At 43.3% G+C, this 26,252-nt stretch overlaps 1 protein-coding gene across 1 annotated transcript; it reads right to left on the bottom strand.

The window, feature by feature from the left end:
* Positions 1-1,440: 1,440 nt before the first annotated feature.
* Positions 1,441-26,252, bottom strand: KCNG2 (potassium voltage-gated channel modifier subfamily G member 2). Its single transcript, XM_009488747.2, has 2 exons — positions 25,497-26,252; positions 1,441-2,253 (listed from the first exon to the last, which is right to left on the bottom strand). Exons 1-2 carry the CDS (start codon positions 26,250-26,252, stop codon positions 1,441-1,443), a joined length of 1,569 nt encoding a protein of 522 aa, XP_009487022.1.

Raw genomic sequence — 26,252 nt, 5'->3', positions numbered from 1 at the left:
CAGACAAATCCCATCTCAGTACATCAGCTTTTGTTCCCTTCAAGGCAGGAGGAGAATATGGAGGCCAACACTGCATGGCCTTTAATACAAATGAGGGCATAGGTACAAGAGGCAGTTGTGCTCCATTTCCCTCCATCCCAATTGTATCCCACCTATAGGAGCACTGAAAGACCCACACAGGGCACTGACTTGGACCAGCTACATAGGTCCTCCAGGGAGTGGGCTGGAGAGCTCACGGGGCTGGCATCAGTCAACAAACACGCAGATGCCACCATATGATTAATTTTCCCTTTACATTGACTTAAATCTTTTGAGAATTAGGAAGAAGAGCCAGAACAATAATTCTAATTTTTAGATGACAGGACTGTCTTTTTCTTAGTAGGAAAACAAAAAAAGACTACTCCTAATGTAGAGCACAGCTGCTACGCTGCAGCTCAGGCCAGAGCCCACTGAAGGTGTCCCACTGACTTCACTGGGTTTGGACTACTCCTGTTTGCATATGACTGCAGTCAGTGCAGCCACCACTGCTGAGGAAGAGTATGCAGAGCTGGGAGTCGCTGCTGGCTTAAACATCACCCTCCCCTTCTTGGGCTGCGTGTAGTTCAGGTTTAGTTGTCTGTTAAACACATTTTTTGATACATGAGAGATGGAAATAGTTAACAGAAAGTCAAGAAATGGCATGATTTGTAAAGATATTTGTTATATTCAACTGTTAGCAAAAGAAAAAAAAAAAAAACAAGTTAACATTCAGTACCATAGTCAGGAAGATTGTCAATGTATATTTCTGTCATGGGGCTGAGATACAAAGCTTAGGGTGGTAAATACGCATATTTACTAAATAATGCATACTGCGCTAGTGCACAAGTCGGAGCTGGCAGGTGGCAGCCCAGGCTGCGCTGCCTGATCTCTAAAACAGACAAAACCAAGCCCATGGGAAAGCTGAAGTTTCTGCCCTTCTCTCGCCCTCACACCTTTGCTTGTCTGAGGTTTGTATTCCTTGGCGGAGCTGCCAAAAGAAACCCCCTGTGCGTGGGGCATCGCAGCACAGGGAGCCCCCTCGTTCAGCCCCTTGCACATGGAGCGTCACCGAGCAGGGAGGAGGCGGCACGCTGGCTGCTCCGCCGAATGCACCCTGGCACAGGCTGTGCTTCACCTTACGTCCTCCTGGCTGGCTACGTTGAACACCTGCTCCTTGGAGGTTGCCAAAAATACTTGATCAGTAGAAAAGCAAAGCCCTAAGAAAAGCGATGGAGCAGAGCTGTACTTGGTAGAGTTTCTAGGGGCACTTTTCAGAGGGCCCTTAAGATCCAAAGTTGGTCTTTAGAGACAACCTTGTGTGTGTCTGCCCCTCATTTATGCAGTTCAGGAGGTGGTTCTTGCAGAACTGACCCCCCCTTGTCCACTGCTTCTTGTGCTGCGAACGTACCTCTTCAGCTGAAGTCAACAACTTCTCTTGGCTTCCTGGTCCACGGCGGGCTGACCCTCCTGCCCAGCAGCATCTGGTGGGAATGTGGCACTGAGCCCCTGTGTACTGTCACCAGCTGGGAGTTTGGTGCTCTCCTCTAGCTGGCGCATCTGCCTGCTTGCTGCTCGTTGCTGCTGCTCCTTCAGCTCACTGTAGGAACGGGAAAAGGTATGAAAGATGGACGTGACTGGGAAAGCCATCAGCAAAATCCCACTCAAGATACTGCTCAAGGCTACCACCTGCCCGGGGATGCTACGAGGCACCATGTCCCCGTAGCCAACAGTTGTCATGGAGATCACAGCCCACCAGTAACTGGTGGGGACACTTGTGAATTCTTGCTTGGCTCCCAGTTCGCTCTCAGCCAAGTACACCAGCGGCGAGAAGAGGGCCATGGCAACGCAAAGGAAGAGCAGGAGGAGCCCGAACTCCCTGGTGCACCGGCGCACAGTGAGCCCCAGCGTCTGCAGCCCCAGCGAGTGCCGTGCCAACCTCATCACGTACAGGATGCGCAGAGCCCTCAGGAAGCGCAGCACCAGGCCCACTCGTTCCAGGTACTTGTTCCCAGCTCCCCCACTGGGCTTGCTGCTGTTTTTCGTGGAGACCATATCCACAATGAGAGAGATATAGAAAGGCAAGATGGCCAGGATGTCGATGATGTTGAGCGGGGTTTTCAGGAAAGCACACTTGTTCTCTGCCTGGATGGATCGCAGCAGGAACTCAAATGAAAACCACGCCACGCACACCGTCTCCAGCACAAAGATGTCATAGCACTTCCGTGAGCATTCGCCCTGGGGAGAAGAGGAGCGGGAAACACAGAAATGGGGGAAGGAAAAGATTTAGCCAGGGAGAGAACCAAACAGAGAGTGGCAGTTCTTAAAGGAAAGTACCACGTGAGATCGATATGAGTTATGGGGTACCAAAGTAAAATCATCGCTGCTAAGAGCAGCTGGAAGGGATAACTAAAACTAGAGCTACTAGCTACATATTTGGCTGGAGGTCAGGTCAACGACGCTCAGGAGTATCCCGAAGCTGCCAAGAATTTGGTGTGATGGTATCAGCTGTCGGCCAGACAGCCCACTGCTGAAAGGCCAGTGGCTCACACCTCATTTCTAACCAAGCCTTTAACACCCTTTAGAAAGGATCAGTACAGGATTCACGGATTTTAATAAATGAGTGATCCCTCCTTCCCTTCCTGATCAATAATAAATTGCTTATAAATGGCTCATAAACACCTGCAACATTTTATGTTTTGTTCTTGGAGTTACCTACAATGTATTCACAGAATATAGAATATTTTTTATACTCCAGTGAACACTTATTAACACACTAGCCCTATAGTCAAAAGCTTATATAAAGTATTGATAAATGTAGGTATTTCTAGAAGAAAAAGTACCATAAGAATAGAGGGAGGGTTCAGAGAGCTAAGCATTTTTAATTACCTCACCTGTAACAACTAATGACCACGATGTCCTCCCCAAGCTTTCTGAGGCACTGGAAGAGGTGCTCTTCCCTGCAGGCTCACTTAGTGGAAAATAAAAGAGAACTCTGGTTCTTCAGCTACGATGCCTGTAAACAAGCCAGCCTTGGCGCATTGGAACAGCAATAAACAGTAATGCTGGTGATGGCTGCTCTTTGATTGCTAATTCAACAGCACAAATACTATGGCAATTCTCTGCTACAGCACTGTTCGTAACTCCAGCTGAATAATAATCAGCTTCTTTAAATAAACAGATTTTGATTTGGACAATTATAGGGCTAGTGCTGTTTCCTCTGTAAATGCTCATATAAAAGTGTTAATGCTCTGGGGGCTTTGAGCGGAAGGCAAGCGTATATTTATTTAAGGGAAGTGTATATTTATTCGGTGAGCCAGTTTGACTGTGAACAGTTTGTGAAAACTCTTGTAAGCATGCAGGAGTCCATCCATGCTAGTGGGGTACATGACTCCCACTGGGTGTAACAGGTATTAGGTACCAATGTAAAACCTTGTTTTGCTTGCCTGTGCTAAATTATAGCAATAAAATATCACTCAAGAGTGGCGAGGCTGTGTCAAGCTGGTCCCCATTTCACCACCGGAGAAGCTGTGAACCTGGCACATCTATAAACAGTTCTGCCCACATGCTCACCACAGGTGTCTTTTGCTAGGCAGAGCCAAGGAAATTTTTACTGCACAGCACCACATCCTAACTTCATCCCTCTCTGTTTATGCACAGTTTTTACCCTGTTGTCAAAGAAAATAACAAAGGAACAATGAGTCTTTTGCCCTCTTTGCTAACTCCAGCGTTCCTCAAAATGTCGGGGAGTGACTGGATACATGTTTCAAGGGCTGCTGCACTGCTGGCAGCAAAAGCAGTGTCATTACATTGAGTATAAAGCCTTGTGTTACCTCAATATGATAACCAAAATGCCGAGGGACCCTTTCCCATTTCATGTTTAAGAAGAGATTGAGACAATGACTGAAGAGATGTCAATAGGAAAAAAAAAAAATGAAAAGGAATCCTCAGAGCCTTGTATTAAACATGATGAAAGGTTGTAGTGCCTTGTATTTATAGATTTTTTTTTTTTATTCCACTTTTAATTGGCGTATGATATACCTCCCACTGTTTCCCAGGGGGTCAGGCTGATACGGAGAGAAAAATTACTTGTCCCATTGAAATTGCTGTCAAGATTTTAAGCATATTGCAGAGAGGAAGGATAATTTTGTTTTACTAGTGTAGTAGCTCAGAGAGCCTGTCTTTAACTTCCTAATTTTGATAGGCGTGAAGACTAGAAGGAGCCTTACCAAACTAATTTGGTCATAAATAAATATTTTTGTCACAATCATAACACACAGGACAAAACATTTTGTTTTTAGGGGATTTGCTCCTATCACAGCATAATTAAGCTGTCAGGCTTTCCCATCAGATATGGAATGAAGATGCTTTCATACCACCGCACAAATCTGGCTCTGTGGGCCAGAACCAAAGCTCACAAAGTCAGTGGAAGGACTCTGCCTGTGCCACTGTAACTTCTCACCTTATTACCAAGAAACCAGCCATCAGACTGATATTGTCCCAGAGCCCTGCTGCCTGGGAATCTCTCATCAGGATATGCTTGATCTCACACCTAAGGGCAATGGTTGCAGGTGCTTTGCAGCTCCTGATACTATCCTTGCACATGCACAAAAGGATCAGGCTGGGACATTAGGAAGACAACCCACAGACGAAGAGCTGTGGCTTAGGCAAAGCAGCAGCAAGGGCAAGAAGGAAAAAACCCTGATGTGCAAATTTGCTTTCTCTGAAGGGTACATCACTACTTGGACCACCATGTATGGAAACTAAGATGTAGCTTGCCTTAAGAGACCTATCTGGCAGGAAGCGTTCTGGATTCTGATGTGCATGTACATAATTTTCGTGCCACTAAAAGTTCATGGGAAGTCAGTGAAGCCTATGGAGAATTTAGCCATGGAGCAGACCTACAAAGACACTAAGGTGTTTAATAGCTAATTTGGCACCTAATTCCCCCAGAGCCCTCTATTTGGTGCCAAATAACTCCCCAGAGGAAACTCTCCAAAGTCCTTCTGTGTATGAGTTTTGGTGTGGGAGCAAACAGGAGTGAAAATTGTTCCTCATTAACGGACTACCAGTGGAGATGACTTTCAGAAGACTCTATCTGCCCTCCCACACTCTGACATGTTTATCCTGTGTAGGTTCACAAACCTACAGCTTTGCTATTTATGTCTCCAATCTTCCTGCAGAACTACATCAAAAACGCAAGCCCAGGAGCAGCCTGGCAATCTTCGCTCAGCTGAGCACGAGGAGCTTGGCAGAATCTGAAGCTCAGGTCATCCAACACAGAAGAACCAAGCTGGCATCTTTGCCCATCACTGTTAACGAAGAGCTGAAATGCACTCCACCCAGAGCTGATGGTGGGCTCTGGCTTTTCTCCGCTGCTCCCACCGTCCACAGCTGACAGCTAACATTGTGAATGCTGGAATGTTTACTTTCAGTAGAGTGGAGTGATAATGCTCTGCTCCACAGAGTTCATTTTAATGGGATGAAACAATCCCCTCTTTTAGCTAATGCATAATTATTTTCAGCAAAGTGCTAGTCTTTCTCAGCATCGTTATTAACCTATTGCCATCTGAGCAAGGCAGGCTCTGTCCGAAGGCTGTCCTGGGAATCAGAGGGTCTGAACAGGCTTTTAGAAAACAGACCTGTGCATCAATTAACCTGCCAGAGGCCTTTTTTTCACTAATTAAATGTCTTCCTGTCCCCTGGACCATGTTTCAATATCATCTAGGTATGACCTATTATTACCCCCACATGAAATCAAAAACAGTAACAGCAAAAACGTGTTTCATGCTCTTTGTGCTTTGCTTCTTTCAGCTGCAGCTGCTTTTCCTTGCAGTTTTTTTTCCCCTTGATTACAGCATTGTAAAAAAAAAAAAAAAAAAGAGCAATTTTTCTCTTTCTAAAACTTTTAACTATGTATTTGAGTCCAACCGGATGCTGTAACTCTGCTTAGGGTTTTGAGGTTTTTTTCCATTCAAGAAAACAAAACTAAAATTTGCAGAAAAACACACACAGATGGAAAAAAGTAATCAAGATTTAATCAGTCATTGGAATAAGAGAAAAAGAAGTTCTAACAGAATAGGATAGCATCCTGCCCAAAATAGGCTTGTATCAAATCTTTATGTTCTCAAAAAAGATCAAGCTACACCAACTCATGGCCATAAACATGTACATTAACAACTACATATGGCTTTTTACTTTTTGTAAGCAAAATAGCTAGCTCTCATACTAACTAACCAGATTTCTTCATCTTGTAATCTAATGGATACATTTTTATGATTACATTTTCATATCTAGCTTTATGAAACTGGGCCACAGGAAAACTTTTTTTTAGTTTTCATAACAATTTGATTTCTTTTTGTCTTTTACAGGTCTAAACAAAAAATACCATGAATGGCAATCACAAAGGACATCCCCATTGCACTTCTCTAGTATTAAAATACTAACTTTTTTTTTAATGTGCATATAACCATGCCATTAAATAAACAGCATCTTAGGCTTTTGATTACAAAAAGCAGTGGTATAATAAAAATATATGGAAACAGTTGTTCTTTACAAGACATGTATGTTTATATAAGTAGGTGTATGTTTCTTTCAAACAGCAAGTAGATATTTTTTTTCCTGTGCAGAAACTACTTGAGTATGTGAGAAATGTCTGCAGTTGCACAGGATTTTGGGGCCATATACTAATGTCAAGTCAGGGCACAAGAAAAGAAACAAAGGAAGATCTCAGTGAGTAATTCTATGCAGGCAAATTAAAGTGAGTCTCGTTCATTAGGATTTATAGAAATTTGCTGTCAAAAAGCCAACCACAGTATCTTTCTTCTGGAGAAACATTTTCTTTGCCAAAGGTTTCTTTGGCAAAAGGAAAATTACAAAAAGAAATGCCATTGTCACTGGAGTTCAAATCCAGCTGTACTCATTGCTCTCTATGGGCTGTCTAAAAATTGCAGGCATGTTTCAGAAACGTTTTGGTTTGCCTTGCAGGGTCCCTTTCACTGGCACTTCCCTGTACTGCACCTCAGAAAAATTCTTCGCTGTGTGTTGTGTGACATCTTGACCCTGCTTTTGTCCTCTGGTCTCCTGAGAAGAAATTCTGACTCTTCTCTAGAGTCTTGCTGGCTTTGATGCCATCTCCCCGCTCTGGCATTAGAAGATGTCAAAAGCCAGATCACCTCTAACCGCCCTAGTGCTTGTGTTGCTTTGCACACACATTTTTGTATGGTCAGCAGCTCCACAGTACTTTCAAGAAAGAAGTTTCAATGCTGCCCACTCCCCGCCCTGTAGTGAAGATTTCCCTTCCTGTCAAACATCTATGTTAAGAAAAATAACAACCCAGAGATAAGAGGCATTGCATACAAAAATACTTACATAAGCTTTAAAATCATGACATTTCTAAAATGATATTTTTGTTCTCTTCCACTTGCCCCTTGTTCCTTGAGCCTTTTGGGTCACGTATTTCAAGCGTTTCTCTGTGCACATCAGAGCAAACTCTTTTTTAACAAAAATGTGGAACTTGAAATTCTGATGTAACTGAGGTCTCGGCACCAGAGATCAGCGTTAAGGGACCTGCAGACAAAGTCCCTGAGGCTGCTACACAAGGGGTCTTCCCCCAGCCTGGATACACTGCTGCAGAGAGCAAGACAGTCCCCAGCCCAGCAACTTAGGGTGTTCCCTTTGGATTTGGGCTTGAGGCTGAACCACTTGTTTCAGTGAACATCTGCAGAGAGATTCGGAGGACAGACCCCCCCCACTTCCAATTACTCAGCAGCCCAACACTTGGAGCACTTGCCCAGCTCGGGAGACACGCAGCTCCTGCTCCAAAGCAGGCAGGGTGGAAGCCTGCACATGGCTCTGTCCCAGCCTGTGGGAAGGCCTGGAGCACGGAGTGCTGGGTCACCACCCTCTCTCGTCCCAGCTATTGCTGTGAAATGAAGAAGTCTTCCCTGAGAAAAATTCCAGCGAAACAGCAACATTCGCAGAAATGTGCCTCCCCAACAAAACGCGAAGATATTGCTCACGCTGGCAACTTTCTGATGAAAAGCAATTTTTCTGATGAAAAGTGATTTTCTGATGAAAGTATCCAGCCAATTTTCACAGAAAGGATGAGTGCATGACTCTTGGGGCGTGACCCACTGTTGGAAGGGCAGCATCACACCCTGCCCTCAGGTGCAGGCACGCTCTCCTCACCGCTGACCACCTACAGACTTGGTGATTGTAATTCAGTACATCTGCCATTAAAGCTAGGGTCAGGCTGAACTTGCAGCCAGCCTGCTGCAAATTTCTTGTGCTCCTGAGCAAAGATGATTCAGCTACTGCACAGTCTGTCCTCAAAGCTGGCTGCCTGTGAATTCAAAGTAACAGTTTCTGGTTTTAAAGTCACCAAGGGGCCATGGAAGAGCCCTCTGCTTCTTGCTGTACACACTTTGATCTGCAACTGGAGCCTAGTTCGTGCTTCATCTTCAGCCTAGCTGCTAGAAAACGTAACCAGAGCCCCACTTTCAGCGGGGAGGGTTGTCACTAAAAGTTTGCAGTCATATTATGGACACAAGATAGCTCTTGTACAATTGTTCCTGTACAACTTGTCTTTGTTGAATAGAAAGGGCAAGGAGGTGGGCAGGAGCTATACCTGCTTTAGACTTACCTCTCTGGATTTCCTTTGATCCCAAGACAGCACAGCCCCAAATAACCACTTTTCAAAACCTCTCAGCCTCTCATTTTTATTCTGCCAGTGAAGCTGCAAATAAACATGGAACACCAACAGGAACAAGGGAGATGCCAAAAGACTATGGCAACTGCTAGAAGGTAACTTCAGGGTGTGCTAAAATCCACAGCCAGAGTCTAATCAGCTTGTAAAATTACATGCCGTGCTATTCAGTTGCAGTCACATAGTCAAGGGGTTACTGAGCTACAGCTACCTGCACATGCCTTGCATTTCTGTCTCAAAGTGTTCTTCTGAGATGCAACTATGAAGTCAAATGGAAAGCTCAGAAAAGGGTCTGGGAGTCAATGGGAGGGAAGAGAAGACCACGTGTGTGAGGAGTTCACCCGTGCACTGGGGTAGCCTATGACCACTCTTGCAGACTAAATAGGTGGGAGACGTAGATGGCAGTCATGATCCAGGAGGCTGCACAGGGAACCTTCCTTGAGTTACTCTGTCTAATCCACAAGCAGCCTGCTGCTTTGGACCATCTCAGCCCCAAACTGCATGACCAAAATTAGATACTGTAGGTAGGACTTGGGTTTCTAAGCCATAAATACTGAGCCTTGAGACCTGTTTAAGTGTCACCCTTCTCCCTGCAAATGCCGTGGATGTCTTAACAGCTGTACTCTGACTGCATGGATTTGGCATATACATCTGAACTGTGGAGAAAGACACAGACGCAGGGGATTTGATCACCTACCTACCAGGCAAGACTGTTGTTGTGATCCTAAGGCTGTCCTCCATTTCCCTGCCTCCTTCACTTACTGGCCCTGCCACATGCAGATATATTCTTCAGTCCACTGTCCTGCTTCTTTTTACTGGGAAGAATGAAAAGCAGGTAAGTAGTACTACAGATGCACAAAATGCCCTCTCATTAATATAGTCTTCTCAACCAGCTTTTCTCACACCTGCATCCACTTTTAGCACACACTTCTCCAAAAGCAGCAGTATTTGTTAGAGGGAAACAAATGTTACCTGGCTCTACGTTATGGAAAGCAACCAAGAACTAAAATCTGCAAGAAGCAAGAAACATATAAAGGATAAACCAGACCATAAATACCTATGAAACAGAACACCATCAACTCGCCTGATTTTCAGATGCCTGTCAGGAACAGCACAGTACCTCACCCAGAGAGGCTTGGGGGGGGGGGGGGGGGGGGGGGGGTTGTGTGTGCAAAGACAGCTAAAAACTCCTCAGACTGTGACTGTGGCTAAGAGCAACTTGAGGGAACAGTATGCGCTCCAGCAGCCATCTGCTACTATCTCCCAGCCTGATCATACCACACACCAGGAGAGAGAGGCTATACTATAATTTAAGGAGGAGCAATGTACCCTGGGTAATGTTTTTTTTGAGGATACTTAAAGCTCTGCTGCATTCCCACTGCCTAGTGACTTCCTCGTGGGCTCATATTCCCTTCACTTCATATTTCTTTGGTTTTCTCATGTTTGTAATCTGCCTCACTACGATGAGTTCACATAGCTTCTCACAACCTGTGGTTTTCACCTTTGAAACAAACCTTGACAACATTTCCTTCTTGCTTACCAAATACACACATGCAAAACAACCACCACTTGCATTTGGAGCTTGCTGATAGGTCCCAATATGTAAGTGAAGGATTTGATTTGTTCAAGAACCACCGATGTTCAACAAGGATTATTCAAACTGAAATGAGTTGGAAGAGTAACCCAAGGTTACTTGAATGGCTAGTGGAAAGGAAAATCTATCTTAAAAACAGACAATTAAATGCATTTGACTTGTTTACCATCATCAAATGAAGGCAGAGAAGAAACACGTTTGCTGCCTATAAATAAACCACAGGGATGAAAAGAAGCACTGTTTAATGGCATGGTCAAATGTTCTCATTCAGGTCTGTCTGGACATGCTGAAAGTCCTGCTATCTCCATCTACTACCTGGCTGTTTACAATCCCCAGCTCATCCCACTGAATGGGACATACAATCATTCCTTAATCCTCTTCAGTGCAAAGTCAGATAGGATAACTCACTGGTTGGTTATGCTAGAACGGCTGACTTTGTTCAGGAATGGCTGGGAGGGCAACACCATCAGCTAAGTAATGGCAATCAGCAGGTGAGGTAAGCGTGGGAAGGAGAGGGAGCTAACATGCTCAGTTTGCGCTAGCTATTTGCAAAGAGAACCCATGACTAATCGAAAGCACAACATTGGCAGGAGAAGAAATTGCTGCACCAGTTTTCAGAATCTGGACTCTAGAACTAGATACATGAGGTTCCAAAAGAGCCCCCTGCAAGAACAGGAAAGGCAAGAGACCTTTCAAGATGAAGCTTCTCGTTTCCTGGAAATGGTGGTGTGATGTGGTACCCATGACAACAGGGCGCTGCACTCACCTCAGAGGACCCCTCCAAGTCCTACCTTCCTGTAATGTTCAACTAGAAAAGCAAATGATGCGCTTGCTGGAGCTGGACCTCGGGGGGGCCTGAGATCCCTACCTGGCTTGTCCACAGCTTTGGTCTCTGCATGTGTGTAAGATGTAAGTACGCTCTAAATAATAGAGAATTACAACCTATATGAACAAGAATAGGTTTACTGCTATTTGTTTGAACAAATATTCTGAGTCAGAACACTGGTTAGTTTTATCCAGAATCTGCTTTTGCAATTTCACAATATCTCAGTGCCATTTGGAAATTGCCTGAAGACAAACAGCTACACAAGACACAGGTCCACAAGAACAAGATCTTATATTTGAAACTCATGAACTCTCACACCAGGGCTTCACAGGCCACTGTGGCTATGGCTTGCTTTCTAGAAGCTTTGCCCTGCAGCAGACCCACTCTGTGGGAAATACCCACGGGTGACACAGTGCTCCAGGTGTGTCCACAGCTTCCAACACAGCCTGCCCTGCTTGGACCAGGCACGACCTGCACAGCCTGACCTCAGGGGGCTGCCCAGCGCAGAGGATTTGTTTATCAGAGTCACTGCCATGGACAGAGGCAGTAACGCAGAAAAAAGAATGATGATTTCACCAAGCAATGGTGTCCTCCAAAGAGCAGCTTCACTTTAGAAACCCTGACGTTCTTAGTGTTTCTGAGTAAAAATCACCTTGGAATTTTCTATTTCCAGATTTCCAGAATGTTTTCCTTGGTTTTGGCCCACTTTTTCACTGAAATTGAAAGTAAAAAAACCCAAGAGAATAATTAGACACCAGAAGCCTCCTTGCTGACAAGTGTCCCATTCTCCCCCTGCTTTCACATGAACTAGAAATTTTCCTCCTCAGCCCACTCTCTTTTCTAGCTCTGATAGAGGCATCATATTCCCCAAGGCCTGGAAACTACAATGCTTTTTTTTAAAAAATCTATTCTCTGTAAACCTAAGCAAATGCTTGATCCTGAGCTTTTACATGAAGAAGCCCAGTTACCTTGCCAAATAGCAAATCTCCTGATTTCTGGAGAATAATCCTAGCTTGTGTTTTTTATCCTAGTGCTCTGCAAACAAGACAGACTCAGTTCTTGTTTGAAAAAACTTGAGCAAGGGCACTTGGCACTTACAGCACACCTGCTTCTCATAAACATGGCAGGACTGCAAAAACAAAGATGGTTATCTCTGGTAAGTGGCAGCATAAATCAAAACACTGCAGCACCAGAGCGGGGCTCAGTCCTCGCCAAGGGAACTTAGGTGCAGTCTGAACAGTTTCCCCAGGGAATGCCAATACCTAGACCCAACACTTTCCTTGCAAAGGACCAGCCCAAGGAACACTGGGCCATGTTACAAAGCAGTGGCATTTCCAATGCTTTCACACCTACCCAACACCTGGGAAAAGACAATGCTGTGGTGGCACCTGGCTGTGCCCACAGATACATGCAGATATACAGTGTCTAGAACTGTGGTCTTCCTAAACACAGCATCCTCTTTTCTTCTTCTCCTCAAGCTTGTCTCACACTAAAAAAGGATCTCAGTCTTGTTCTCTCTCTCTAATTGTATTAGAAAGAACAACTGGTTCTTAACAGCATTTTAAAGCGTATTTTCCCTCTTATTTCCCTGAGTCTTCCCCTTCTTTCAATTCCTGTTTTAGAGGCTGTCCTCCTCCTCCTGCCTCCCACTCATTGCTGGTTTTATTTTACTGACCCACATTAGTTTTACTGGTTCCTGTAACCTGCTATAAAAGTTGGGGGTGTCTGTTTTATCTCTTGGAGGAAAGGAGGACAGAGTCAAGCTTACTCTTTTCCTCTTACATTTTTTCCAAACCTGTTTTTTCCCTCCTCTTTCCCTTCATCCTATTATCTGAAAGCAAGTGAAGGATTTGCCTATGTTGCCTGTGGGTAGATTTGCTCTCCTGGAGGTAGTGGCTCAGTCACAGTTGGCAGTCTGCTACCGTGTTGCCCTTGCACTGAAATGCTGTAAGCTATACTCCTGCAATTGCAAAGTGGATGAATTTTTGCAAGGTGGATCTGACCACTGCAAAACCCTGCACTCTCTCATATTCTGTCTTTCTGCTCAAGGCAACAGTAACAGCATTTTCTGTGACAGCAATGCAGAATGTAAGAACTGCATGACTTACCTTAAATTAGCCAATATTTCTACTGTGTACAAAGGCAACTAGCTGTGGACTGGGAGAAAATATCCACAGCTTCTGCCCACAGACAGTGCGTGGACCTTTCAGGAGGGTGCTGCAATTTCTGTTCTGTCGTTGTCTCTACCCAGTGCAGCGTGTGCAAAGTTTCCGACATGGCTCAGGATGTATTGGATGGCTGGGGCCTTCACACTATTCTCTGTATTTCCTATTTGTAGCCAGGCTCAGAAAATGAGCTGGAGCAGAGAGAAAGGGAGTGTGTGTTGTGTGTGCCTGCATGGGAAGGGGAGGGTATGAGGGGCCCGCCAGTGAACGGCCAGAGGGCTGGGCTGGCACGTATCCTGGAGAACAGCTGATTCTGGCTCAGGCATCCTGCTCATGAGTGACCCGCAAGCTCCAGTCTGAGCAGCAGCTAACACTGGGACTAAGTCCCGCCAGTAACATGTCCCAGCCCCTGTAGCACCCCCCGCAAACACAGTCAGCGCTGGACAAGATACCTTGGTCAGGATCCTCCCTGCACGGGGCCAGGCTCATGCCATGTCACTCCTCTTCAGAAAGCTTCCGGGCTTCTGAGGTTTTCTGGCTGCCCTCGCCTTTAATCACAATTATGAACTGCCACTGCTCATTTCATCTTGCTGATGACTTCAGGTCTGAATATACACGAGGGCCAAGGAAGCCCCAGACGTACAGCATCCTTGCTGGCACCTCCAGCACAGGGGGACAAGCGCTCCTGCGCAACTGAGTTGGGGATGGGATGGCAATTGCTCACCAACCTGTAAGGCCAGAAGGGGCTCTTGAGCTAATCCCCTGCAGAGCAGAGGATCTCACTGAGTGGCTCATGAACCACACTTACGGTTTCATCTGAGCTGAAACGTAATGTTTAGAAGGACCGACAGAATGTATTTAAAAACTATATGAGACGTACTCAAGCATTTCTAGACAGCTTCCATTGTTAATTACCCACTCTGTAATACACCTTATTTTTGTAGTGAGGTGGGTGTTGGTCTCTTCTCCCAAGTAGCTAGCGATAGGACGAGAGGAAATGGGCTCAAGCTGCACCAGGGGAGGTTTAGATTGGATATTAGGAAAAATTTCTTCACAGAAAGGGTAGTCAAGCATTGGAACAGGCTGCCCAGAGAGGTGGTGGAGTCAGCATCCCTGGAAGTGTTCAAAAATCAGGTAGACATGGCACTCTGGGACATGGTTTAGTGGGCATGGTGGTGTTGGGTTGATGATTGGACTGATGATCTTAGAGGTACTTTCCAATCTTAATGATTCCTAGTTTTTACTTTCATTATAAATAATCCATCCACCAAGCCAGGAAACACGAAATTGCTACTCTACCCTTAACTGGTTTAGTGGTGGACTTGGTAGTGTTAGGCTAATGGTTGGACTGGATGATCTTAAAGGTCTTTTCCAACCTACGCAATTCTATGATTCTATGATTTAGAGTATGAGTTTGTCTAGCTGCAGTTCCAGTTATTGTTCACTGTTGTCCACAGGCATTCTCTGATTCTGCTGTTTGCTGCACTAAAAACTCTTTTAGTGTCTCACTATAAAGCAAAATTTTCAGATTTTAAACAATTCTTTTAACATTTTTTGCAACTTACCTACTTAATGGATACCAGTCTGCACACAGTATCTTGAGCCTCATGTTTCACCTCTTAACTAGCATGTCAGACGGGAAATCATGTACAGCCAGTAGTTTACCAGGGTCTCTAAATCCTTTCTGAGTCCCCGCTTTCCAGAAGAGTCTTTTGTTCTCGGCTCTCTATGCTCTCTACACTTACAGGTTGCACTCTCTGCTGATGAACATGCAGTTACCTGCTCATGTTCAAATCAGCTTACGATGCCAGATACTCCCAGTCCCTGACTAGTTGTCATTTCAGTGCTACTTGTAAATTTCTTTTCCAATTGTTTTATATTTTTCCCAGATCACCAGCAAAACACCTAAGTAGCTCTGGGCCAACACCAGAGACACTTGCATGCCATTCTGCATACACTGTCGCTGGATGATGATTTCTCATGTTAGTTTTCTGCTACTTTGAGACCTAAGAGAAATTTAATAAGGGAGGTAAGTTTTTGAAAAAATGCCATTTTTATTAAGGTGTGGCACTAATTCAAATATCTTACAGACGTATACAAACTTACATCAGACGTTATTTTTTTCAGATAACTTTATAACCACATAAAAATTATACTAAGTTTGACTAATGAGTGTTGTTCTACATAAGGCTAGAATTACTTATACTGCTGTCCTCAAAAATGTTGCCGATTGCACTCAGTACCATGTTTTTCATGGTTTTACTTAGAACTAATATCATGCTTACCTTTAGAAAATCCAACAATCTTATAGTTTTCTCCTGGTCCTTTCTTAAGCCTTTGCTAAAAACCTACTGCAAAACTTTTTTAACCTTTTTTTTTCTTCATTTGTATACCACTCTTCTATCTTAATTTGTCTTGAATCTAAATGTCTCCATGGACATTGCAAAAGTCCCCAATTTCAAAAACTTCTGTATTTCATCTCAATCACCACATTTAACCAATGAAAATGTAATCATTTATAATGTTAAATGATTTAATGCAATTTTTCTAAGTAAGTGCTGTACACATGAATCAGCTCATTACCTCAGCCTAGCTATATATGAGGTCTAGCCAAATGTAAATCTGGTTGCTTTCTTTCATTCGAAACCTCCAGAACTGATAGCAACATATCCTGGAGCTCTGAGATGAGATTTCCAGATGATATTTTTATTTACAAATAAATGAAAGATTTCTCTCTTTCAGAACACTAGGACAATACTCAATAAGCCCATACAGCATAAGCTGTCTTGCAAAAGGCAGTGGAGGAATCTATGGAGTAAAGAAGCTACGCCGTACCCTCAGGATATTACAGAGCAGGCTGTACTGAGTAGCTGTAGTAATTTTACAAGCATGACTGGAGGCCAAGCAACTACTATCATGAGATTGCTTCAGAGACTCCCTGGATGATTTACCTGGAAGTTAGGAGAATAAATCCACTGGCAGGTATAGATAGTTATGGGTGTGGAAACAGAGAAATATTAAAAGAAATTAAATATGGAGCATATGGAGCTGGCTGAGCCACATTGCACCCAACATAAACCAGTTAACAATGCAACAAGGTTACCAATGCTTTTATGGAAGAGCGTTAGCTGTTTCATTATTTATCACTAATGTTATATTGCAGCATATTTATACAATATTTAAAAGAAGACCTGAGCCTGCTATTTATTCATGAGACGATATCCTGTAGACTGAAAGAGTTCATTAGCACAGCACAAAGTTATTAACAAGTCAACAGGAATTTTATCTTATCCAACTCCTGCCTCATCCCCAATCTAACAGTGCAGAGAAATACTCCCCCCATTTTTTGACTTCTAAGCCTAAAACACTGCATAGATTCACAGGTGGTTCCCAAAGTCTATACTGTAACCCACTATCCTCAAAATCTTCTTTGGGAAATGCAACTCAGGAAAAGACGCTGCAGTGAGACCCAGAGTTGGTAAGAGCCATGGCATGAACAGCTCAGGCGGTAACTTTGCTGAGATGGGGAATTTTGAGAAGAGGGTCTGAAGGCTCATTGTGAAACTCTGTGCAAACGTGTTCCACAGTGCAATGATCCCACCCCCCCCAATTTAAAGGCAACTCTTAGTGAAAGAAAATACAACATTCCTCCTAATCCTTCTGATACAACAGAGAAAGATTTTCTTACTGGGACCATGTTTCCTTTATCTTCTCTTGAAAGAGCTGCCATGACAGAACAACTACATATGTCTGCTAAAGTTTAAATAGCTTCAATCAAGCAGGAAGGCTGGATTTTTTTTTTTTTCCCCAGGGGAGGTAGGACTGCAGAATGTCATTTTTCTTGTTCCCCCCAAGAGGAGCAAGCAAGCCAAGGAGAAGAAGTGGCGAGAGCTCTCCAAAAGTAGCCATGACTAAATACAACTAGTTTTTATGCAGCACTCTGTCCACACAACCAATAGCAAGAATAAGCAATCATTCCTTCAAACATTTTCTGTTCATTAGCAGCTTAAGGTAGCCTTGCAAAGGGGCAGGTCTATCTCTGAAAAGAGTTGGTGAAGCTGGCATGTGGTGTGCTATTTGACCAGGGGGATTCCAGGCAGCCGGAGTCCTGGGCAGCAGCGGGCAGAGCAGGTGCGGTGGGCAGCGTGCTGTGCAACAGCGATGCCGAGGACTCACAGCACCAAATGTGATTCCCTAGCGTGTGAATACAAAAATCCTGAACTCGGTAAAATAAACTGTTTCCGAGATATGCTCTAATGCTAACAGCTGGATTTGGACAACCAGTAAAGGAAAGACTTAGATTCAGATCCAGAAAGGAAAGATTAATGCATGTATTTCTTTTACATTAAGGACTGCATCATTCAGATGGTTCACAGACAAGCACAGTTCCCGGTAAAATGATCAAAGGATATGATCACCACTTCTTGGTATTTGTAAAGAACATTTTGCCATAATCACAAATTCCATGGGAGTCAGATAAAAGATGCACACCACTCAAAAAACCCACACAACTGAACATTTAAGGTTTAGATTGAGCAGTGCAGACATTCTTGATTTTAAAGCTGTGTGTGACCCGCAGAAGCAACATTGCTTTTATCTTTCAAACCTCATCACTTTCAACTGCTTTCAGACAAACCTGAGCTGTCTGAAAGGCAAAAAGCACAGCAAATCTCTCTGACCATGAGGTAGGAGCTGGGAGACTACACTATGATGACTCAGACTTGCACTGCAGAACTTTGCAGTTACTCCTCAGTTTTCGACTCTAAGGATCTCATACAGTAATTGCATCTTGCATGAACTAAGTTGATCTCACTTATGAAAAGAAAAAACCGTCCTTGCTTAGAAACCTAGCTTGCAGCCTGAGGCATGAGGAATGTGCCCATGTACCTGAACAGCAGCGTAGATGTAATTTTTATTTCTGTTATGATGATGGTCATAGATGTTGTGTTTAAGACATTCTCTCCCAAAGCATTCACAATCTAAGTGCAGGACTACATAGAACAGGTGATGAAACTACATGAAGCAGACTGAGCACATAAACAACAAGGCAAACTTTTGGTTATTGCTGCTGAGTAAAGCTGTGGGTAAAGGATGCTCTCAAAGCTTGTAATTTGGACTGTGTGTTACCATTTTGATTTAAGTACCATCTGGGCAGAAAACCTCCTTCAAGTTTATGAAAGAAAAAAATAAGAAACACCTTACTTTTAGTTAAAATACAGCTCTGCAGTGCTGTGAGTCCTACATCCCTTAAGCAAGGGCATGTGAATGTGAAAGTGAACATGAATCTCATGTGTCTACAGGAACTTCCTTGTGCACTGTGCACAATGTTGCAGAAGAGGCAGGTGACAATTGTTGCTCAGTCATTTGGTCTTTCCCTGGCCTCCAGCCAGCTGTGGCCTGAACTGCCCAGAGCAAACACCAAATGCAAACTAGCAACGTAGGGGATGAGTACATCAGTAGATCAGTTCAGATGCCATAACTGGTAATATTGTTATAGCTCATGATTTTTGCATTGAAACAGCAGAGCTGAGAGAATGGTATAACAAATTCTCAGATGATTCCCAGGGAAATTAGTTAGTCCAATTCCACAAGATTCTTTTTATAAAAAGTCACCCTTGGTGCCTATTTACTATAAAAAGTTATCTGTAATACCAGCAGGGAGATTTTTTTAAATACATGTTTTATGTTGACTGTGTTGTAATTTCTAGAACAGTTTATTCCACAAAGAAAGGAAAAACACAAGCTGCAATTTTATTAAGACTTTCATTCATGAAAAAAACCCATCTATGTATCATAAACATGTGGCTCTAAGTTAAAATCGAGACGGTCTCAGTATCACATGCAGAAAAACAGCTGAACAGTCACAAAAGAGATAAAGTGCTAAAAATGAGCTCTCCAGTAATGAAAAGCTTCATTCCAGAGTCTCAAGCAGAGTGCCATCTTAGGATAGAAAGCACCAACAATAACAACTTGTTTACTCCTTTACATAACTTTTCACTGAAATGAGTAAATAATTTAATGTAAAAATGACAGTTTTCCCCGCCCAGAAAACTGCAAGAGTTTTGAAACAAGATGACATCATTCATTCAACAAAATGTTTAGCATTTCTTGCACTCTGAGGTCCTGAATACTTATATTTCTTCCTATTTAGCTACCTATTTAGATTACAAACCTAAACAAATCGATAGTTATAACCACAGAATCACAGAATGGTTGAGGTTGGATGGGACCTCTGGAGGTCATCTGGTACAGCCCCCTCCGCCCGCTCAAACAGGGCCACCTAGTTGCCCAGGACCGTGTCCAGACAGCTTCTGAGTATCTCCAAGGATGGAGACACCATGACCACCCTGGGCGACCTGTGGCAGTGCTCAGTCACCCTCACAGTGAAAAAATGTTTCCTGATGTTTGGAGGGAACCTCCAAATGTGCCCACTGCCTCTGGTCCTGTCACTGGCCACCACTGAAAAGAGCCTGGCTCTGTCCTCTTTGCACCCTCCCTTCAGATATTTACACACACCGATGAGGTCACCCCAGAGCCTTCTCCAGGCTAAACAGTCCCAGCTCTCTCAAACTTCTCTCATATGTGAGATGCTCCAGTCCCTTCATCATCTTCATGTCCCTTTGTTGGACTTTCTCCAGTATGTCCACGTCTTTCTTGTACTGGGGAGCCCAGAACTGGACACAGGACTCCAGGTGTGGTCTCACCAGTGCTGAGCAGAGTGGAAGGATCACCCCCCTCAACCTGCTGGCAATATATTGCCTATCGCAGCCCAGGATACTGGTAGCCTTCTCTGCCGCAAGAGCGTGTTGTTGGCTTATGGTAAACTTGGTGTCTACCAGGCCCCCCAGGTCCTTTTCTGCCAAGCTGCTTTCCACCTGGGTGGCCCCCAGCATATACTGGTGCATAAGGTTGTTCCTCTCCAGGTGCAGGACCCTGCATTTCTCCTTGCCAAACTTCCCAAGGTTCCTGTCAGCCTATTTCTCTAGCCTGTCGAGGTCATTTGGGATGACAGCATGACCCTCTGGCCTATCAGTCACTTGTCCAAAGTTTGTGTCATCAGCAAACTTGCTGAGGGTACACTCTGCTCCATCTTCCAGATCACTAATGAAGATGTTGAACAGGACTGGACCCAGTATGGACCCCTGGGGTATACAGCTAGTCACAGCCCTCCAACTAGACTTTGTGTCACTGATCACCACCCTCTGGGCCTGGCTGTTCAGCCACTTTTCAACCAACCTCACTGCTGACCCAGCCCCTACATCAACAGCTTGTCTCTGAAAAGCTGTTGAGAAGCATTATACAAGACTCTCTTAACCTTGTCTGAAATTACTTTTGTGTGTACCTTTGTGAATTGAAATCTTTAGTCACAAGATTGTTTAAAACGCACATTCACAATTTATCTATTCTCCATCCTCACCACTATGAAAGTTGAAGCACAGTGTGTAAATTAAGCTTAGAAGGTTAAATAGTTTCAGGCTTCCTTATGAGCTATTATTAACTTAATTATTTATGAGTCTCTCTCTTTGTTGCAATGTTCTTCAGCTGAAGGTTATTGAACTGTAACTTCCTATCACAGCATCTTTAATTAGCCCAGCTTTTCCCAATACATTAGAAAGCACGGTGAAGAAGGAAGTACTCTCTGATCTTCTCTTGTTTTACGCTGTGGTACTAGAAATGATTGAGCTCAGTGGGACTTAGGCCTATAAATGCTTTTGTGAATCAGGACAAAATGCTTGATGTTAATCTCTGAGTTCACCACCTTTTTTCTGTGATGAGGAAGACTGTCTAACAAAAGAAAGAAGCTGCCTTCTTCAGATAGAAATGGTCGACATTTCTGTTTTTCACCAAGAAAAAAATGAAGAGTCTAGCATGATGACCATCTGGCTTTCAGTTGAATCTCTCAATGTCTTTTGGTTCTTCAGTTCTTACTGTGTTGTTAAAGCTTTTGCTGTAATGTATCCCCAACTGGTTTAAGACTCCTGTGATGTATTAGCTGCTTTCCTTGAGTCACTCGATACCTGCCATTTGTTTAGAGAGTTAAGAAGCCCACTTAAAGGTATCATATGCCTAAAATGCCTTAAGGATACTCTGTGCCTCTGGCTATTTTTGTGTCTTGGAGATAATTTTTGTCGTGGTCTTGAAAGAACTCAGTGCCTGAGGGCTCCTGCTATGATTTTGTCTCAGCAGTATTTTTGCCTTAAGAGGGGACTTCTCACCGTTAAATCTAGATCAGCATAGAAATCTCCCATTCTGAAAATTCTGAAATTAAAGATTAATTATTGCTTTGTTACTTCACATGCAAGAACCTGACTTTCTTCACGGGTTTGTTTTCTTTATACTTTTGAAGTGTTCCTTTCCTGAAATTTCCAGAACCAGATATTATGAGCATTACTGGATTGGTGTTTTTTATTTGATTTAATCAGTAAATAAAACCTAAATGAGAAAAAAAATTGACAAGATAAAATATATATCTTAGTTTGGTAAGTAAAAAGTAGTTTAGGATCTGATTCTGTTAGCTTTATTCATAATTGTGCAGCATCTGAAATACATGATACTACTACCAAAAAAGAGTAATGCTCCAGATGAATCAGGGTGACCATTAGTAAGAACAAGGTACCTACGGTACACAGGAACACCATCCTTCCCACTCTTGCTAAACCACTGCCACTGTCCTCTAGAACATCTGGAGCAGTTAATAAAGTTAACAAAATGTATCATTGATTCTTCTTTTGTATTTTAAAAGACATAGGCAGGGACCTAAAATAACTTCCTTGCCCATTTCTTAATTACTTCTTAACTTTTAAGGTCCCATGCTTACATCTGTGTGAGGTCACTTACACCGCTGCAGTACATCATTGGGTGTAACAGCTGGTCTATTCAGATGACATTAAAGGATCAGGGTATGAGAAATTGCTCTTCAGCATGTTTTTTTTCATGATTGGTTTCTCTCTCTTTCCCTGTTTATTTGTTCCTTAGCCAGGAGGGATGAACATACATTTTCTGCTTATTACGAGACTGTAAAAACAGACCAAAGAGCTATCCCTGGGCACAAATTTTAAACCAGGTAACTACGGATACAGCTCAGGATGACTAACATGACTTTGAACTCACATAAGCTCACTTCTCTCCACACCTGTTATCTGATGAGCTGCAACAGCTTGCTAAGCCATGTACAGATGACACGCAAGGAGTTTGCAACTTAGGTCTCTGATCCTACAAGCAACTCCATGTGGGCAGATGCCTGACTCCTTGCCCAGCCTTACTGAGGCTGAAAAGATCTGCATGGGTATTTACATCCATTTGTGCAGGACCAAAATCAGTCACTGCATATGACTCCTGGCATGACTAATTACAGCTCAAATAGAGTGTTGACCTGCATTGATCCAGTAGCAGGCGAGGAACATTGGGGATGAACTAAGCTATGTAAGAAGCAATCCTTCACCTATCCCCTGTGCTAGAGAACCACCTTTGTCTCAAACAAAATAACCATTTCCACCCTGTCATAGAATCATAGAATGCTTTGGGTTGGAAGGGACCTTGAGAGATCATCAAGCCCAACCCCCCTGCAGTGAGCAGGGATTGAACCTGCAAACTTGGCGTTATTAGCACCATGTTCTAACCAACTGAGCTAACCCACAGACCTTCCCTGTGCAAAGGGCAGAACAAAGCCTATGTGCAGGAGCTCTGTGCTTTTAGAATTTTAGGGCACAGAAAAACATCAGATCATTTATTCTGATCTCCTCTGTATTGCAAGCATTTCACCTTTGTAACTGGAACTGAAATCAGTAACTTACTTTTGATTGAAGTAGAGTGTGTTCAGCTGAAGGCTACCTTCCAGAAGGGCATTGAGCTTTGTACTGAAAACATCAAAAAATACAAAATCCACTAATTCTCTTCCTAGTCTGCCCCAGTAATTAATCACGGTGGTATTAAATATTGGCACGTAGCTTCCCATATGAATTTATCAGGATTTAGCTTTTAACCATGCATCCTCTCCCTGCATAATTTAAAGGTCTTTTAGATGATCCAGTTCTCCTCCTCCCACAAAACCCACTTATTTGCTTAATCCTCTCACCTTCCTTTTGATAATCTAAATAAACTGAAATGTTCAAGTTTCTTATTGTATGGCATTTTCTCCAGGTGTCTAATATTTATAGGTTTTTTCACCCTCTCCAATTCTTCAAAACGCCATTTAAAAATATGAACACGAGAACTGACTGCAGTATTCTAGTGTCAGTCTCACCAATGCCGCATACAGGCACAAAATAATTTTCCAGCTTCTAATCACTACTCACCAGCTTAGATATTCATGGATCACATTAACGCTTCTGACTTTGTGCTGCAGTAGGAACTTACATTCAGTTGCTTGTACCCTAAATCCTATTTAGAGTCTCATTTTGGGACTCAGACTCCCTGCTTTTGCAAGAGCAAGTCTGCGTTCATCTTTATTGTACAATTTTGCATTTGACTATGAAAATGTGCTCCTTTTAATGGTCCCTGCTTACCAAGAAATCCGGGCTTCTCTCATATGCTTGCTCTACCCTCATTATTACCCTGTTCCACCCAACAAATATTATTAGCCTATTATTGTGAGTCCCTATTTATGTTCAGATCATTAGTAAAAGTACAAGGTGCCTAAACTCTGGTAATTCTGAAAGCAATTGTTCAGCTCTCACTTAAACCCAGGAACATCTAAACACTAAACACATCTCAGTTTTCAACAGTAAAGTATCCCTTGTGCTTAAAATTCCAGCATACTGGAGCACTGTTGGTTAATTACAGCAAAAGGCATGTGTTTTGGAAACTATCTGTGTTTTAAATTATTAGGACAATATAGTTTTTAATTAGTACCCAGTACTACTATCCTCAAATTTTATATCATACAAAAGCCTTTAAAACAAAGATCTTACAATAAACCAAATATCAAACAACATACCAAATGTTTTGTCTTTTTTCCTGGCTGCTACTGAATGTGTTTGATTCTAAATTAAACAACCCAGTTGCTATCTAACCTGAGCATACCTCACAAGCAAAGGTTGGGTTTAACTGCGTATGAGGTGCTCAGTCAAACACAGGGGTCTCTCTGGAGGTGCTGGACCCATTTTCCATCAGCATGCCTTTTACTTTCAACACTACAAAACAGTAAATGCCTCCTGTCAGGTAATGACCGCTCTCTTTTCTGCTAGTGGCAGTGAGAGATGAGCCATTCAGCACCTGGGTGACAGCACACAAGAAGGGTTCTGTTTTCAGGAGAGCTTAGCCTTCATCTGAGAGGCAGAACATGACGGAGTGAAGTACTGTCTGAGTAGCTGAAGTCCACAATCACATTTAATGACCATGGGGCTAGAAATTAAGCCCAAACATTTAGTGTCAAGCTTGGATTTGGGTAAAACTAAAGAGGCCATGAACTCTTTGAAAAGTCCCCACCCCCCAAACCCCTTAGGTTGCATTTCAGCACATATTTAATAAAAATGTGAATGTCCTCCTCTATTGATCTTCAGGGTGAGCTCTCATTGGCCTACACACAGCTAATCCTAGGAAACTGAACTGCTTGCACAAATAAGGGACTAAACCCTCAGGAAATTTGTTGAAATAAAGAATAAACAAAATATCCGTAAGACTTGATTTTCAAGGGCATGAAGCATCCACAGCTTACACTTGAGAATACTAAGCATGTCTGAAAATTAGGACATTTGCTTTGTTTCTGCTGTTAAATTGCTGCCTCAGCTTTCCTGCCCTTTAACTCACCTATAGCATCAAAATACTTTAGATGTGGTTCTTACAGTGGGGTACTGAGAGTTCATTCAAAGTGGTATGTTAAAATACCTTTAAAAAAAAATGATCTGTTAGCTCTTACCTAACTTCAAAATATTAAGCCTCAAGCAAGGCTGATTTTTATACCCACAATAGCCAGTTTGTCATCTGGTTCGAGATGTCAGAAAACAAATCTGTTGGGTAAAGCTGTCTGCTGGTGTGAATTGGCAATGCGGTGCTGGCAAGGCAGTTTGGCCCAATCTTCCCTCAATATTAAGTGACATAATGCTTTCTGTGCTCTTACCCTGGCCAGCCCTCCACATCATAAATACTGAATGCAATACCAGTGTGATTGCTGGAGTGACTTTGCCCACCACCTTCCCTGAGGAGACAACAATGCAAAACACACTTTACTCTGAGAAAAGCTGCACTCACCCGATCTTCTTCTTCTCTGACATCTGGCATGGTGCTGATGCAGAGGCTGACTGCAGTGATGGCAACAAAAGAGATTGAAATACAAGCAAAGATCTTTCCTGGGATCCCTGAGTGGGGGTTCTCCACCATATCCCTGAGCTTTCGCATGCACAAACTCAATCGGCTATTGTCCTGGAAGGCACATTGCGTAGTTTCACTAAATACCATCTCCCCTTCATACAGCCTGGCCTCAGCTGCCTCCTCCTCTTTCTGTCGCAATCTCTTTTTACAGCACCACTCCAGGTGGTCCTCTTCTATCCCCCAGTACACAAGCTCCTCCTGAAAAGAAAGAGCGCACATCTCCCTGAGAAGCCTCAGCTTCCCAGCTGTCAGGAAAGTCATGATCGTCCTGAAGGCACTAGGATTACGGTCAAAAAAAAATTCATTGCAGCTAACGTCATAATCGTCGCAGACATTCATGATCTCATCATAATTGTTGCAAGATTTTAGCTTCCCAAGCCTGGTCAAGGGGCAGTTCTCCAAGGTGGTCCATGGAACTTTGTATTTAATACCACCTACGTTGATGATCACAAACCTGGTGCGGTCATCCAGGTGGGCTAAGCAGCACAAGTCTTCCCCAGGGTGCAGAAGTTTGGCTTTTTTGTAGAAGAATCCTTTCTTGGTTTGCACTTCGCACAGGTTTTCCAAGTTATTGAAGGAGTAGGAGCTGAACTCAGGATCTGCATTCCCAGTGAGCAATGCCATTTCGTGATACAT

This window comes from Pelecanus crispus, chromosome 2 (genome assembly GCF_030463565.1).
Source record: "Pelecanus crispus isolate bPelCri1 chromosome 2, bPelCri1.pri, whole genome shotgun sequence".
In the NCBI taxonomy this organism is placed as follows: Eukaryota; Metazoa; Chordata; class Aves; order Pelecaniformes; family Pelecanidae; genus Pelecanus; species Pelecanus crispus.
This window is presented reverse-complemented; position numbering and strand designations above follow the sequence as displayed.

Coding starts and splice junctions, on each gene's coding strand:
- KCNG2 (XM_009488747.2), bottom strand. CDS start 26,252: ATGTATCACGAAATGGCATTGCTCACTGGGAATGCAGATCCTGAGTTC. Junction 2,254..25,496: donor TCAGAGAAGAAGAAGATCGG/GTGAGTGCAGCT, acceptor TCTTCTCCCCAG/GGCGAATGCTCACGGAAGTG.